Below are 17,359 nucleotides of genomic sequence, written 5' to 3' on the forward strand. Positions count from 1 at the left end.
GTTAACCTAATCACCCTAGTTAAGTCTTTAAATGTTACTTTAAGCTGTATATAAGTGACTTGAAAAATATCTAAACGATTATTATTTACTGTCATCATGGCAAAGATAAAATAAGTTATTAGAAATGAGTAAAACTATTATGTCTAAAAATGTATTGAAAATTTTTTTCTCATTTAAACAGTAATTGGAGAAAAAAAAATGATCAGGGGGCTAATAATTCTGACTTATATATATACTCATAAGGGACAAATATTTAGTTACAACATTGCATTCATCAATTTCCATATTTATTTACTTTATTTTTAAAATCTAATATGCAATTTTCCTTTCTTTAATTAAATTTGTATTCATTCTAATCGTGTATTCAATTATGTATTAAACCACACTGTTGAATTAAATGTACAATCAGAACTCCCAGTTTTTGTTTTTGTTTTGTTTTTTGTAAAGCTGAAAGAATAGTTAAAATCTTTACAGCAATGTGAACATTAAGTATTATTCTTTCAGGTTGGTCAGGCTTACATTTCTCTTTAGTATGCAGATTGACTTACATTTTATCTTTGTTGCTCTGTATATACTGTACATGTTTGTTGTATTGTGCTTTTTTCTTGTTTGTTTATTTTTTTTAATGTAAAGCCTAACCAGGGATGAGGACTGCAAATTAGCTACAAATCTGTGCAAATCTTTGTACAGTATGTACAATTGAAATCAGAATTATTAGCCCTTCTGAATAATTAGCCCATTTATTTCCCCCCCCAATTTCGATACAACAGAGAGCAGATTTTTTTCAGCACATTTCTAAACATAATAGTTTTAATAACTAGTAATCTCTAATAACTGATTTATTTTATCTTTGCCATGATGACAGTAAATAATATTTGACTAGATGTTTTTCAAGACACTTCTATACAGCTTAAAGTGACATTTAAAGGCTTAACTGGGTGAATTAGGTTAACTAGGCAGGAAAGGGTAATTAGGCTAGTTACTGTATAACTATGGTTTGTTATAGACTATCGGGAAAAGCATAGCTTAAAGGGGCTAATAATTTTGACCTTAAAATGGTGTTTAAAAAATTAAAAACTGCTTTTATTTTAGCGGAAATAAAACAAATAAGACTTTCTCCAGAAGAAAAGATATTATCAGACATACTGTGAAAATTTCCTCGCTCTGTTAAACATCATTTGGAATATTTTTAAAACAGAATGAAAAAATTCAAAAGGGGGCTAATAATTCTGACTTCAACTGTACGTGACATCGGTTGTCAATGTCAAGTCTATTGTCTCTGTTAAAAAAGCAAGCACATAAAATAAAAATAATAATAATAATTAACTGAACTTCAACTCTGAAAACTGGACTGACACAGTTTCAATTTACTAGAACTTCTATGTTAAGCTGCTTTAACACAATATACAACGTAAAAGCACTATAGAGATAAATATGAATCGAATTAAATATTGTTATTCATTATATACTTATTATTTTATAATAAGTATTCTTCATTAGTCATTTTGTACTGCTGTGCACTGCGAGTTAAATTATTAGTTTTTACAAATTTAAGTGGAGTGAACATAAAACCATGAAGTTGACCTCCAAAATTGGGTTGTTTCAGCTCATTTTAAGTCTTTCAAGCAGCAGTTTTTTTTTCAGCGAGTATTTGTTTACTACACTCAATTTATTTATTTTTTTTGCTTTTTTCACACTACTTTTTCAAAATGAGCTGAAACAACACAATTCTTGAGATTTCATTGGGACAACTTAATTTTTTTATGTTCAATCCACCTAAATTTGTTAAAAGTGTTAAATTAATCAATTTCCGTTGGGACAAAATGAATGAATTGTGTGGAAGCCTGCATTTTTTACAGTGTGTATTCATTTTGGCATTATTCATATGCATAATACTGATTATCTTTTAAACATTTCAACTGACCCCCTAGCACTACCATGTGGCCCCCTGGTGGTCTTGGTGATCCCAGTTTGAACACATCTAAGTTAAACAATGCTACAAACAAATTATATATATATATATATATATATATATTATTATATATATATATATTTATTTATTTATTTATTTTTTTTTTTTTACTGAATGACTGAATAAAGGACTGAAATCAAATTCATAATAGGAAATGCGATTTCAGCAAAGAATTTTGTAAAATAATCTGTGGATTTATGCTGAATTATTTTGGCAGTATCGTAACTAAAAACCTGATATGTTAAATAAAAAATAATAGCTTTTAATTTTTATAATGCAAATCAATTTAGAGCCATTTATGTGTTGAACAAAGCAAGTCTCTCATTTAATATATCCACTAAAAGATAGAAAATATTACTTTACAACCTATATTGTAAATAAATCATATGAACGCTTTCATATTAGTCAATAACATTGCGAAGCTAGTATTAGTCGAAACTGAAAGAACTGAATAGATATAAACGTACACACATTTACCCAAGTAAATAAACAGACTCAATGTTGGGCCACAAATCTGGCTAAATCTGCAGATTACTGCGTGCGCAGATTCCGTGTGCCTAGTCATTGATAACAAAAAGCATTGCTCTCCAATAAATAAAAACAGCTAAACCAGTAAGACACAAATTCAGCCTGTGCCCTTTCATTGTCTGTCAGGGGTCATTCATTCACACAACGGCCTTATTTGATGCACGTCTATGGCTCTAATAATAGAGGTTTCCATAGTGACAGGCCAAGCAGCATGTGATAAACCTTCTAGACTACAGGCTCGAATTTTCTAGAATACAGTTGGTTTCTGAGAAGAAAAAAAAAGTGGCCACCTGTAATAGGAAGGTTGTTTGTGACTATCCTAAAAGGCACAAGGCATAGTTAGCTACAATCATAACTTTTCCCACAATTAATAAATTAGCATATTAAATTCATCTCCCCTCAAACCTGTTTGAGTTGAGTGAGCCCAAAAGAAGACATTTTAAAGAAGGCTATAAGCCGATGAATTCCATAGTATTTTTCTTCCTAGAATAGATTATTCTTGAAGGAAATATTCAAAATATCTTCTTTTTAAAGGTTTCAGATCACTTGCAGGCGAGTAAACGATGTGTGAATGTTCATTTTTGGGTGAACTATTAAAATATCAACAGTTTTAAAGGAAGAGTTGCAATTTCAAAAGAAGACAACACTGCACACATGAAGGTGTGTGTTGATTTTCTAAGAATAAATGAAGGAGGAAAGCTAGGGAGCGTCTCATTTCACAGTCTGCTCTGTTGGGCGATGGTGACTGATGAGTTCTTACTGCTCTTTTATGAGTTTCAGCTGAAGCAGGGGTGGCGCAATTTCAATTCAAAGTTATTACAAAATACATCTCAATATGTTTTTTTTTTTTTTATCTCACATTTGCCCCGAGTGAGAAAAGCCTCGGAGATAGCTCAGCGTTTCGAGCTCAAACATGGAGAGCAGGGGTGTATTTATCTCCCTCCTCTGAAGAGCAGGATTATTTCTGTTGTTTTCTTTCGCAACATCCTCGCCGCCTCAAAATGACTGCCATTCAAAGCTTCACGTTGAAGACTCATGCCAGCGTTCGCCCAATAGCCATTTCACATCAAATCTTCAAACCATTTCTTAAAACGATTATTAACCCTGGGTTTTAAGCGCATCCTGCAGTAACCTTCCATCGACAATGTCTGCCCGTCTCCAATTTTTCGAGGAGATAAGTCTATTTTCCCCATTCTGTTTTTCCCTACATGGCTCCCTCCTTTCGTACACACCCTTCCATGTTTGCACCTACTGACCATCTCTTCAAATATGCCGAATCACACGTTTGTACTCTAGTGAGAAGATGCAGTTTTACAAACAGGTAGCAGGGATGGAAAATCACGCTTTAGGCAAATTCGGCCTTAAAAGATATAAACAGAGCTTTAAATTTCTCGCTGCACACACATGCATCCACGCAGGCGCAGTCCCTTAAGTACACACACACATACACAGCTATTAAGGCGTTGTGTAGTATTTTTCAGCTACTCACCCTGCATTTTTCTTACAGACCTTTTTTCACTGAATTGTACATCCGCAATAAAATAAAAAAGCAATTCAATTGCATAATATGTTTTTTACGACAGATATTTTTTGCAAATAATATGTGTTCTGACACAGGAGTTAACTAAAATGGTTACATTTTAATTTAGATTTTCCTGCAATCCATTAACAGAGTGCATAACAGGGGTATTTTATAAACAATATCTGGATGAAATTATTTCATCTGCCCAGCTGAAATGTTTTAAACATTCATATTGTTAATTATCTGTCATCAGATAATTGTGTTTATTCAATAAACCACTTAACCGCTCTGCCTCAAATAAATAAAATAAAATAAAAACTACTCAGAAATTAAGACTTTTTTTGCTCTGCATAATTAAACTACAGCAGATTCAAAACAGATATACGACTGGAATAGGGCGCAGCACATACATATAAAATACGTCAGTCGTTGTGGATAAAAAAAAAACAACAACAATAATACTGAGACTTTCAAAATCTGATGTGCGAGTTTGAAAATGGAAAGCGCACGGATGAGTAGTTTCTACACCAGTCGGTGTGATAAACAAGAGGTCACATTCATTAACATCTCCCCATGCGTAAAGCAAACGACAAGAAACCTGTGCAATACCTGCCGGAGGCCCCAGTGTGTGCACAGGAATCGTTATAAGGAGCTTTTGCAGTACGCAGTGCTGAAATCATCAAGGCCATAATCTGACAAATGAGGTTTTATTTTAATTATATATATAAATAATTATGAGGGGGGGAAACTATCATAGGTGATCACCCGTGACACAATTAAAAATTAATTTGCATATTTTCAGCACACCCTTTTTAGAATGCCCTGATGAAAGTACAGTAAATGAAGTTTGGCAAAAGGACGATAGAAGGAAAAAAAAATGAAGACTAACCATTCAGGATGCTCTGGAGAAAGAGAAATGCCAATATCCACATGCCCCGCTGCGTTCAATCCCCAAGCTAGATTTTCCTCTTTTCACTTCGCACACTTTGTCCACTGCTTTTTTCCCGATCCCCCACTCAGAATGCCAACGGTCAGGTTAAAACAAAAGCCAGTCCGGATTTCCTGTGCCAATGACTTGAGAGGATCTCCACCGTGCGTCTCGCGTGTGCGCTTTTGCGCCCTGCCGTTGCGCATGAAGGATGTGCGGATGTTCTGGTGTGATTGTCTTGAAAAGCTCCGGATGCTGCCGTGCTTCAGAGGGGATGCTGGATGCAGGTGCCGATTCAGGAGAGCAGGTGGTGATGCGGAGGAGAAAGAAAACTTTCAAAGCAAAAAGCAACGGCGCCGTTCAAGTGTGTCATTTAAAACCAAGGGAAAGCAAGTATTTTGTTTAAGAAAAAAAGGGAAGAAAAGGAACTAAACAGGGGAGAATAAATCATAGGTGTTTTATCAGAAATGGGAATGGAAAGAAAGTCCGGAGAAGCTGAAGCGGCAGGAACAAAGGTGAGATCCCAGAGTCAGACCATCTTCTTGAGCACCTCTCGCCGTCCAGCAGGCTGCAAGCAGGCGCATCTTCCTCCTGCGTGGCGCTTTAATCGCATTGGTTCGTGTGCTGCTAACCCTCTCTGCCTCAGAGCATTAGAGAATAACCCTCTCTCTCCCCTGCCTCCACAGCCCAGCTCACTGCTCACTGCCTTAAAGGAGCCGAGACACTCCTCTGAAGGCTCAGGCACGAGGACACACCTATTTCAGGTGCGCACTTAGTATGGAAGAGGGGGAAAAGTCCCGCACTCCACCGTAAATAGCTAATATCTAATAGCAAAAACACTCTGCGTGCTCTTTTGTGAATTTCTCAACAAAACTCCTGTCCTGTTAGACATGCTCTGATGATATAGATTTGCTAAAATATTTCTAAAACCCACAGAATAAATGTTTAGCAGAAACGCACAGTTAAAAAAAATATTTCCTCTGCTGTAGCTTTAAAAAAAGACACTTGAGACTTCGTTTGTACTCGGTATGTGCTTAAGTGAAATGTTAATGTTTGTTTATTCCCAATTTAAATTTTGCAAAGGGGAGATTTTTTTAGGTTTAGAAAACGACAATTAGTCCAAAAAATGGTCAATTCTGATTTTTGTGTGTGTGAAAATATTGTTGAAAGTATTGCTTTCTTAACTCTTCTGGATTTAAAATATTGACATTGTCTACAATGTTTAAACACAAGAAAACATCTTTGTTTTTCATTAACTGTAATTTATTCCACTATTTCTATCAGTAGTTTCATAAATCATATAATTAGTTAATCCAGAGAAAATAAAAATGTTGTGGGCTTAAATTTTGTGGTAGTAAATTTACCCTTTGCTGTACATACACTCACCGGCCACTTTATTAGGTACACCTTACTCGTTCAGGGTTGTACCCCCTTTTGCCTTCAGAACTGCCTTAATCCTTTGTGGCAAAGGTTCAGACTTTGCCCCATATTGACATGATAGCATCACAAATCTTTCGTTCCACCACAGCCCAAAGGTGCTCTATTGGATTGAGATCAGGTGACTGTGGAGGCCATTTGAGTACAGTGAACTCATTGTCATGTTCAAGAAACCAGTCTGAGATGATTTGCGCTTTCTCACATGGTGCTTTATCCTTCTGGAAGTAGCCATCAGGGTACACTGTGTTCATAAAGGGATGGACATGATCAGCAACAATACTTAAGTAGGCTGTGGTGTCAATTGGTACTAATGGGCCCAAAGTGTGCCAAGAAAATATCTCCCACACCATTACACCACCACCATTAGCCTGAATCGTTAATACAAGGTGGGATGGATCCATACTTTCATGTTGTTGATGCCAAATTCTGACCCGACCATCCGAATGTTGCATCAGAAATCGAGACTCATCGGATCAGGCAATGTTTTTCCAACCTTCTGTTGTCCAATTTTGGTGAGCCTGTGTGAATTGTAGCCTCGGTTTACTGTTTTTAGCTGACAGAAGTGGCACCCGGTGTGGTCTTCTGCTGTTATAGTTCATCCGCCTTCGATGTGTTCTGCGTTTAGAAATGCTCTTCTGCATACCTCGGTTGTAACGAGTTGGTATTTGAGTTACTGTTGCCTTTCTATCAGCTGGAACCAGTCTGGTTATTCTCCTCTGACCTCTGGCATCAAGGCATTTGCGCCCACAGAACTGCCGCTCACGTGCCATGTGATTGGCTGATTAGAAATTTGCATTAATGAGCAGTTGCAGGTACCTAATAAAGTGGCCGGTGAGTGTATATACAGTTAAAGTCAGAATTATTAGACCCCTTCGATTTTTTTTTTTCATTTTTTAAATATTTCCAAAATGATGTTTAACAGAGCAAGGACATTTTACCAGTATGTGTGACAATATTTTTTTTATACTGGAGACAGTCTTATTGTTTTATTTAGGATAAAAGCAGTTTTAAATTTTTTAAACTCCATTTTAAGGACAAAATTATTAGCCCCTTTAAGCTATATTTTTTTCTGATAGTCTACAGAACAAACCATCGTTATACAATAACTTGCCTAATTACCCTAACCTGCCTAGTTAACCTAATTAACCTAGTTAAGCCTTTAAATGTCACTTTAAGCTGTATAGAAGTGTCTTGAAAAATGTCTAGTCAAATATTATTTACTGTCATCATGGCAAAGATAAAATAAATTATTTATTAGAAATGAGTTATTAAAACTATTATGATTAGAAATGTGCTGAAGAAATCTTCCCTCCGTTAAACTGAAATTGGGAAAAAAATAAATAGGTGTTAATAATTCAGGTTGGCTAATAATTCTGACTTCAACTGTACATACGTTCCCCAAAATCCCTCACCTGCGTCCTTCTGATGTATATCATTTTTTTGTTGTTGTTTTGATCTTTTTTGTGTAATGCAACACACAGCAACACCGAACTGTGACTGTTAAATGGTCTTATCTTCCTTAAAGAACAAGTTCACTCAAAAATATCTATCTAATAATACAAATATTTAATGAATAAATAAATGTACTTTTATCCAGAATTACTTTTTTTAACATGAGGGGGGGTTAACTGGGAATAGAACACAACCAGGAACTATGCTTCTAACTACAGCTCTAGAGGTGTAGTTGCATGCGCACAAGTTTGTAACGCAGTTTGCGAATGTTTGTTGGAACGATGGATTTGGGAAACACCAAATCAACAGTCTATGTTTGTAACAACGCAACTTGCAACCTTAGTTTGGAAATGCACACCAGATCAGTGGTTCATGTCGGAATAAAATATACTTACATAATAGTCTAAATGACATAGTCTGAATTTAAAATGCTTGATTTTTAATGATGTGTCATGACTTGCTTGGTATATGACTATGTATGGTTGGTCTATGTTTTTTTAAGTCATGTGTTTGAAGAACTCTCCCAGGTTCTGCACATTCTATGGTTTTCCAGTATCTTCTGCATATTCAAACCCTTCCCAACAATTACTATATGACTTATAGATCCATCCTGTCAAACTGCTGACTAACTCATGAAAACATTTCCTGATACTCTATAACAGAGCTGCTCAAACTAGTCGGCCCATGGTAACCTTTGATTTGGCCCACTATCCCATCTGAGAAGAGCGGAGGAATGATGGGGATGGTTTCTAGATTTTCAATTTAAATTTAATGTAACGCTTTGTTCGTTTGTTGTCTTGTTTATTGTTAAAAGCTAATTTAATTTTTCAATTAAATGGTGTAAATTAATCCGATTTTGTTTAATGTACAGTACATCTGGAAAGTATTCATAGCGCTTCACCTTTTCCAATTTTTTTTTTGTTTTTTGTTACAGTCATATTTCAAAATGAATTAAATTCTTTTTCTTTCCAAAAAATATTACAAACAATACCCCATAATGACGATGTGAAAAAATATTTTTTGAAATTGGTGCAAATTTATTACAAATAAAAACCTGAAAAATCGAATGTACAGAAGTATTGACAGCCTTTGCTTACCACTTTGTTGATGCACCTTTGACAGCAATTACAGCTTCAAGTCTTTTTGAATATGATGCCACAAGCTTGGCACACCTGTCTTTGGGAATTTGTGCCCATTCCTCTTTGCAGTACCTCCCAAGCTCTATCAGGTTGGATAGGAAGCGTTGGTGTACAGCCATTTTCAGATCTTTCCAGAGATGTTTAATTGGATTTAGGTCTGGACTCTGGCTGGGCCACTCAAGGACATTCACCGAGTTGTTGTGAAGTCACTTTATTGATATTTTGGTGGTGTGCTTTGGGTCATTGTCCTACTGGAAGATGAACCGTCGCCCGAGACTGAGGTTTAAGAGATTTTCATTCAGGAGGTCTCTGTACATTGCTGCATTCATCTTTCCCTCTATCCTGACTAGTCTTCCAGTTCCTGCTGCTGAAAAACATCCCCACAGCATAATGCTGCCACCACCATCCTCACTGTAGGGGTGGTATTAGCCTGAGCGGTGCCTGATTTTCTCCAAAAGTAACACCTGACATTCACTCCGAAGAGTTCAATTTTAGTGTCATCAGACCAGAAAATTTTATTTCTTATGGTCTGAAAGTCTTCAGATGCCTATTGGCAAATTCTAGGAGGGGAGTGGCTTCCGTCTGGTCACTCTACCATACAGCCTGATGGGTGGATTGCTGCACAGATGGTGGTCCTTCTGTAAGTTTCTTCTCTCTCTGCAGAAGAATGCTGGAGCTCAGACAGAGTGACCATTGGGTTATTGATCACCTCCCTGACTACGGCCTTTCTCCCCCGATCACTCATCCTAGATGTCCAGCCAGCTCTAGAAAGAGTCCTGGTGGTTCCAAACATCTTCCACTTATGGATGATGGAGGCCACTGTGCTCATTGGAGCTCTCAGAGCATTAGAAATTTTTCTGTAACCTTCCCCAGCCTTGTGCCTCAAGACAATCCTATCTCTGAGGTCTACAGACAATTCCTTTGTCTTCATGCTTGGTTTGTGCTTTGACATGCACTGTCAACCCTGGGACCTTATATAGACAGGTGTATGCCTTTTCAAATCATGTTCAATCAAGCTGCTGAAACATCAAAGAATGATCAGTGGAAACAGAATGCACCTGAGCTCAGTTTAGAGCTTCACAGCAAAGGCTGTGAATACTGATGTACATGTGATTTCTCAGGTTTTTGTTTAAAAATTTGCAACAATAAAAAAATATATATATATATTTTTTCACATTGTCTTTATGGGGTATTGTGTGTAGAATTTTGAGGAAATAAATGAATTTAATCCATTTTGGAATAAGGCTGTAACATAAAAAATGTGTAAAATGTGAAGCGCTATGAATACTTTCCGGATGCACTCTGTCCACCTGACAGTGAAAAGACTTTGGAGAGCTAATCAAGTCAAAGGCAGAATCTGCTTGACTAGTGTATTCAGCATTGAACTCCACTGTGTTATACTGCATTAGTTAATATGATTTAAAGTAATGGTTCATATTTATTTTGAAATATCATGAAATAAATTAGGAAGTTATGCATGGAAACTTTATGTAATAGTATAATACAGTTTGGTATATTTACCTGCAGCCCACGCCTCTCAATGATATTTAGCTTTTGGCCCTTCATACGAAAAAGTTTCAGCAACCCTGCTCTAGAAGGAGTAATGTACATTAAGAGAAAAAATAAAATAAAAATCAAGGGGGGTGTAAACTTTTAAACAGGATGTTTGGTGGTAAAATGTTGTAATTGCTTATTTGTAAAACTGTACTTAATGTCCCTAAAATTTAGTTTTTGTTGCAATAAATAACATAACTCTTTTTTTCTTGTAAGCCACTTTAGAGATTTTTCACTTAAATCTAAAAACTGGAGAGGATCACTCTTATTTTCTACAAAATTACTTCTGATTTTGATCATAAATCTGACCAACCAATAGATAACGCTGCCTTGCCAGGTTTTCAAAATGTCCCCTCAGTCATTCAATTCAAGAATCCGGCCTGACTGAGGGCGACTTTCGCACTCATCACAAGATTCCACCTCTCTGTCATAATCAACCTTTTCAAAGTACACATACACAAGTTGACAGTCGGTAAGTCAGTCCTGGTGAGAGCGGCCCCTTTGTTTTGACAACTCCACTGAGGCCCAGTGTTCGCTTACAACCAAACACACACCGGTCTATCGGCGGCCAAATGTCAGCACGCTGACTTCCAGACATCCTGCAGAGGATCGGGTTTCCCTTTCACTACGTTGCCCATTATCCAGGAATAGATCCGTCTAGCACAACGCCATATGATCTCTTTTGTTACCTTAAACAATAGTGGCGATAAAGACATGAGGCGCGTGTGGAGAACCAAATATAACAACATGTAAAGTTATCTGGTGGATGTACTGTCAGTGATGCGCCATTTACAAATACATGCCCATGAGAGCCACGATTCACCTTACAGATCACTTAACGCATAATGTCTATAAAAGTAGCGACAGAATTGTTTCGGTCTTCTAGGGGATTGTCAAACCCCCAAATAGTTCGAGAACATGGCCATGACTTCACATGGATTAAACATGACATGCACGAAGCATTGATAAAGTCACGACAGACATCTATTTATGCGTTCATCAGAAGTCTTCTATGGCAATACCAATAAATCTAAGAATAAACGATTTACGTCTTTCAGCTTACTTCCTTTATTAATCAGGCGACCCCACAGCGGAATGAACCGCCAAATTATCCAGCATATGCTTTACACAGCGGATGCCCTTCCAGCAGCAGCCCATCACTGGGAAACACTCATACACTCTTGCATTCACAAACATGCACTACGGCCAATTAAATTTGTTCAATTCACCTACAGCGCATGTCTTTGGACTGTAGGGGAAGATTTGCGTGTCATTATTAACTCTCTCGTCATTCCAAACTTGTATGCAATATATATTTTTTTCTGTTTCCATGGAACACCTAGCCTAATCAATATGCAAATAAATGAGAATATTTAACTACATAAATATTATTTAAATATGAAGAGAAGGGGTGGCGCTGGCCGCCGCGGGCCCACTGACAACCTTTCACGGACAAATTTTAAGAGCACAGGGGTGGAGTAGTTTGTTGTTCATGAGTGAGGGAAGGAAGGAACGTGAGATTGACAGGCGGATTGGTGCAGGGGCAGCAGTAATGCAGTCGATGTACCGGTCCATTGTGGTGAAGAAGGAGGCAAAGCTCTCGATTTACCGATCAATCTACATTCCTACTCTCACCTATGGTCATGAGCTTTGGATCATGACACAAAGCACAAGATCTCGGATACAAGCGGCAGGGTGGCAGGGCGCACTCGTATGGATAGGGTGAGGAGCTCTGTCACCTGGGAAGAGCTCGGAGTAGAGCCGCTGCTCCTCCACATCGAGAGAAGTCAGCTGAGGTGGCTTCGGGTTTCGGATGCCTCCTAGACGCCTACCTAGGGAGGTGTTCCAGGCATGTCCCACCGGGAGGAGGCCTGGGGAAGACCCAGGACATGCTGGATTTCTCCTAAGACTGCTGCCCTGTGACCCGGCCCTGGAAAAGCAGTAGAAAAATGAATGAATAAATAAACTATTATTATTATTACTAATATCCATTCATTAATTTTCTTTTTCGGGTTACTCCCTTTATTAATCAGGGGTTGCCACAGCGAAATCAACCGCCAACTTAACCAGCACATGTTTTACGCAGCGGATGCCCTTCCCAATCCAACCCAACACTGGGAATTTTACAACCCAGGCTCATTCTGAAAACGTAGTCCAGCGGACGTTTCTGGAGACCGCGAAATACGTCCCGGGAGGTACGTATGGCTGCATTTAATTTTTTTTTAAGCGAACGCTACGGGGCGGTGTGACGCCGTTCCGTTTCGTGCTTGCTGGCTGACCGCTTACCTCGTGGAGGGCTTTCCCGCTGCAGTCAGTTTGTCTGGTCAGCTTATCGTGTGCGTCGGCAGACTTCAGATGTAGAGAAGAGGAGTTGACAAAGGCGTTCGGGTTCGAGTCCGGAGAAGAGCGGTTCCAGAAACCAGGTAAGACAAAAACAGAATCCAAAAAATAAAGTGAATGAGTTCATAGCAGGGTGAGAACGTGGTGAAATCCGAAAACAGGGTAAAAAAAAAACGATGAGGGTTTTTCTTTTTCTAGACGGCTTTTCTAAATTGTTGCTCAAGTTTAGGGAAGTGAGCGGGCGGGCGGGTCAATCGGTAAAACTGGTTGGGTTCAGGGAAGGAGGAGAGTCGGTCAGCCGATTAACCGGTCGCGCAGTCAATCATTCGGTCAGTCAGACAGCGGCCTCTGGTGGGTTGACGCGAGAACAGCGTGGGCGCGAACGGCACTCGCGAGAGACGTTCGAGATACAAAAAAGCACGCAGAAAACAAAAACTGCACAAATACGTACCTCCCGGGACGTATTTCGTGGTCTCCAGAAACGTCCGCTGGACTACATTTTCAGAATGAGCCTGGGTTGGAATTTTATTAATATTATTATTATTATTATTATTATTATTGTTGTTGTTGTTGTTGTTGTTGTTGTCGTTTGGGAGTGTTGTTTCTTGATTATTAATTGGTATATCTTTTACTTTGAGGTTAATGCCGCTTTTACACTGCACACGACATTTGGACACGACTGTCGGAATACGCCCCCTTGTGGCAGTCGCACAGAATTTTCAGTTTTGTCATGCACCATGGGAAAGAAGCTGTTCTCGTAGCATCCGAAATAAAGGAGTGCAAAAGCAATAGCCTTTATTTTCCGTGCGTTTACCCTGGTTGAATGGATGAATACTAGAAACTCACAGACCGCTAAAAATGTCGGAGGGAATATGGAGACAATATAAATTTTTTTTTTTTATTACTCCTTTATAATAATTTTAATTATTAATATTAATGTTGTTGTTGTTTTTTTAAATAGACTATTTTCTGATTCAAAAAATAACAAAATAACATACTATTTCTCATCTCGCATGCACAAACCGGCTTGGACAACACTGAAATACTTCACATTCGGTCGGCCTGTCACATACGGTTTAGTCGCAGGACTTCAAATATTTTAAAAGATCCGCAGCTCAGATCGGATCTAAATTTTCCGCTTACTGAGATGATTGGAACTCCATGCAGCTCACAAACTACTCCCCACTGGAAATGAATGACTTCCGGTCTGACACTTGTCGTGTGCAGTGGAAAGGAGGCTTGACTCTGCCTTACATCTGTGGCTAACTCCATGTTGTCTGCTTTATAAGCGGAAGCTGAATGTGCGTCTGTGTGGCTCTTTGTTTCCAGCGTGTGTCTGGCTGATCTTTCTGTTTTTTGCTCTGTTGCGAGCATGACTCGTACTTGTTGAGAATCTCTATGCATCTCGCTGTCCTGATGAAGGTTTGACAATTCTGTACACGTCTTGTGCAGCCGCCACTAAGGATCCATGCTGGTGTTGTTGCTGTTTGTTTCATTTTTTGTTGATCTATGCTTTATGTTTGTTTGTTTGTTTGTAGAATTAATTATTTTGATTGAGTTCTATCATTCATTCATTTTCTTTTCAAATTAGTCCCTTTACTAATCCGGGGTCAACACAGCGAAATAAACCGCCAACCTATCCAGCATATGTTTTATGCAGCGGATGCCCTTCCAGCTGCAACCCATCACTGGGAAACACCCATGCACACTCATTCACACACATACACTATGGACAGTTTAGCTTACCTAATTTACCTATACACCACATGTCTTTGGACTGTGGGGGAAACCGGAGCAACCCGGCGAACACGGGGAGAACATGCAAACTCCACACAGAAACGCCAACTGACCCAGCTGAGACTTGAACCAGTGACTTTCTTGCTGTGAGGCGATCATGCTATCCACTGCGCCACCGTGCAGCCCCTTTGATTGAGTTAATATTGCTAAATTATTAATAAATATTTTGTTGCCATTATATTTTGGGGAAGACTCGTATTTTTGTTTCTGAATAAATAGAGAATTGTATTACGTGAGTTGCGCGTCCTTTTTATGTTGCTGACCCCTCCCTGGACAAGCCTTATAAATTGGGGTTCGTAACACAACATGTAGTGGGAGCCGGTGCAGTAATGACCAGATAGTGTGCCCGTATTTTTGGGTTGTAGAAAGCACTGTAGCTGCAGCATTTTGAAGCTGAAGCTTGTTGATTAGGCCTGCAGGGCAACAAGCTAATAACACATTATAATAATCTAGCCTTGAGGTCATAAAAGCATGCATAAGCTTTTCCGCATTAGAGATTAAGAGCATATGTTCCATATTAGCTTTATGTTCGAGCTGAAAAAAAAATGCAGGGTAACACTTTATTTTGATGGTCCATTTGAGTATTCACACTAGTACTCACACTAGGTACAGTTGCCTCGAACCGGGCCAAAGCACGCTTGTCCCCCCTCCCGTCTCCCCCGACGGCCCACGCTCAAACCACAAACGGGTTTCGGCACGCTTACGTCATCGCTGCTGCGCTGTTCAGTGAGAAGCGCTCTCTCACTCAGCAGCACAGTGGAGATTTCTCTACTTATATCGTTTCAGTCGTTTGATATGCCGTCAAATATTTCGCCAAACAGTCCTCAGGGATGCGGTGACACGCAGTCAGATATTTCGCCGAACAGATCCGCCACTTTTGGCGCTCATAAACAATCATAAATCTCTCGTGCTGCAGGAATGAGGAGGTCTGCTGAAGGCGCGCAGATGTCGTGCTGCGAGGAGTTCTCGTCTTTAATAATCTATGGCAGTTTTCGTTCACTGAACAGTAAGAATGATTAATAAATCCATATGAAACAGTCCATTAAAAGTCACATCTCGCTTTCAGTTTTGGGCTTTGGCGCGTTTTGCACTCACACACAAGCGTACCGCGCCAAAGCCCAAGTGAACCCACCTCTTCCAACCGGGCCAGGGCCGGCCAAGTGAACCGTGCTTGAGCCTGATTCAGCGCACTCACACGATCCGGGAAATAGGCCTGGGCACGGTACGGATAACATAGTGTGAGTAGGCCCTTAGACTGTCTGCTTAATGATACTGTTCCTTCAACAGACATTTAACTCAGTGGTTCTCAAAGTGGGGGTCGGGACCCCCCGAGGGGTCGCGGGACAATGAAGGGGGGTCGTCTGGTGATTTCAAAAAATCTATTTATTTTTATTAAACCATAAGAATTACCATATTTTATCTAAAACGTTGTTTATAGTTACTATATAGTCACTATAGTAGCTTATAGTTACTAGTTCTGTTGGATTGCGACCCCTGGGGTAATTACATTATATTAAAGATGCAGTAGCGTCAGATGCACCAGATTGATTTTAGAACACCAGGTTAAACTTTCTGGCACATTTTACAGCACTGACATACAATAAAAAAAAATTCAAAGAAGAATAGTCTTGGGACTATTGGTGTGTGTGTGTGTGTGTGTGTGTGTGTGTGTGTGTGTGTGTGTGTGTGTGTGTGTGTGTGTGTGTGCGCGCCATTGCATGCAAGGTTTCTGTATTTATAGCCACCTCAGAGGATATTGAGGGTCGCGAGTCACTAACATTGTCATTTTGGGGGTCTCGGGCTGAAAAGTTTGGGAAGCCCTGATTTAACTGACTATGAGAAACTTTGCAAGTACATGTCAACTTAAAATAAATAACCTGAAAGGTGTTTTGAGCCTAAACTTTACAGACACATCCTGGAGATACAAAAGATTTACCTTAAATCTTGAAAAATCGGTAAAATAGGTGCCCTTTAATCCATACCAAATTGGTCACAGCAATGCCAACATCATTTGTACAAGAATCAAATACAGCAGTAAGTCCAGTAATCTTAATAAAGAAATACATTCATGATTTTATGACAGGAACAAGTTATTTGTAACTTTTATGAGGGCTGTTTACTATGTGAAACAGAGCCCTCTTATGCAAGTTGTGTCAGTTGGGATGCCTTTAATAAGCCATTGCTACATAACATAGACACTATTCTTCAGAGGAAGATTGGGATGACTGGTGAAATGTCAGTTATTACTTCATTAATAGCAAAATGACAGCGGCAATATCAAGTATATGCAATCCAAACACACTACAGCACTACTTGTTTCACTACACTTACAGTGCAACTGAAAAGTGATCATAGAGCTTCAGCCTTATTCTACAATGGATTAAATTCATTTATTTCCTCAAAATTCTACACTCAATACTCCATAATGACAATGTGAAAAAATGTGAAAATGTATTACAAATAAAACACCTGAGAAATCACATGTTCATCAGTATTCACAGCCTTTGCTCAATACTTTGTTGATGCACCCTTGGCAGCAATTACAGCCTCAAGTCTTTTTGAATATGATGCCACAAGCTTGGCACACCTGTCTTTGGAAATGTTTGCCCATTCCTCTTTGCAGTACCTCTCAAGCTCTACCAGGTTGGATGGGAAGTGATGGTGTACAGCCATTTTTAGATCTCTCCAGA

The 17,359-nt window shown here is 38.9% G+C and overlaps 1 protein-coding gene across 5 annotated transcripts in view; it reads right to left on the reverse strand.

Moving 5' to 3' along the window:
- dscamb (Down syndrome cell adhesion molecule b) overlaps positions 1 to 17,359 on the reverse strand; it is a 317,810-nt gene that overhangs the window by 263,150 nt on the left and 37,301 nt on the right. For 2 of the 5 annotated variants that reach the window (XM_087283472.1, XM_087283471.1), the window contains exon 1: positions 4,912 to 5,609. The exons of the other annotated variants lie outside the window; for them this stretch is intronic. Coding sequence is in view for 1 of the 2 variants with exons in the window: in XM_087283471.1 (XP_087139597.1) it covers positions 4,912 to 4,954 (43 nt within the window). In the remaining variant the exon portion in view is untranslated. Of the gene's footprint in view, positions 1 to 4,911; positions 5,610 to 17,359 lie in introns of those variants that run through there. 5 annotated transcript variants of the gene reach the window in all.

The sequence above is a fragment of the Danio rerio genome, chromosome 15 (assembly GCF_052040795.2).
Source record: "Danio rerio strain M-AB ecotype USA chromosome 15, GRCz13ab, whole genome shotgun sequence".
NCBI lineage: Eukaryota > Metazoa > Chordata > Actinopteri > Cypriniformes > Danionidae > Danio > Danio rerio.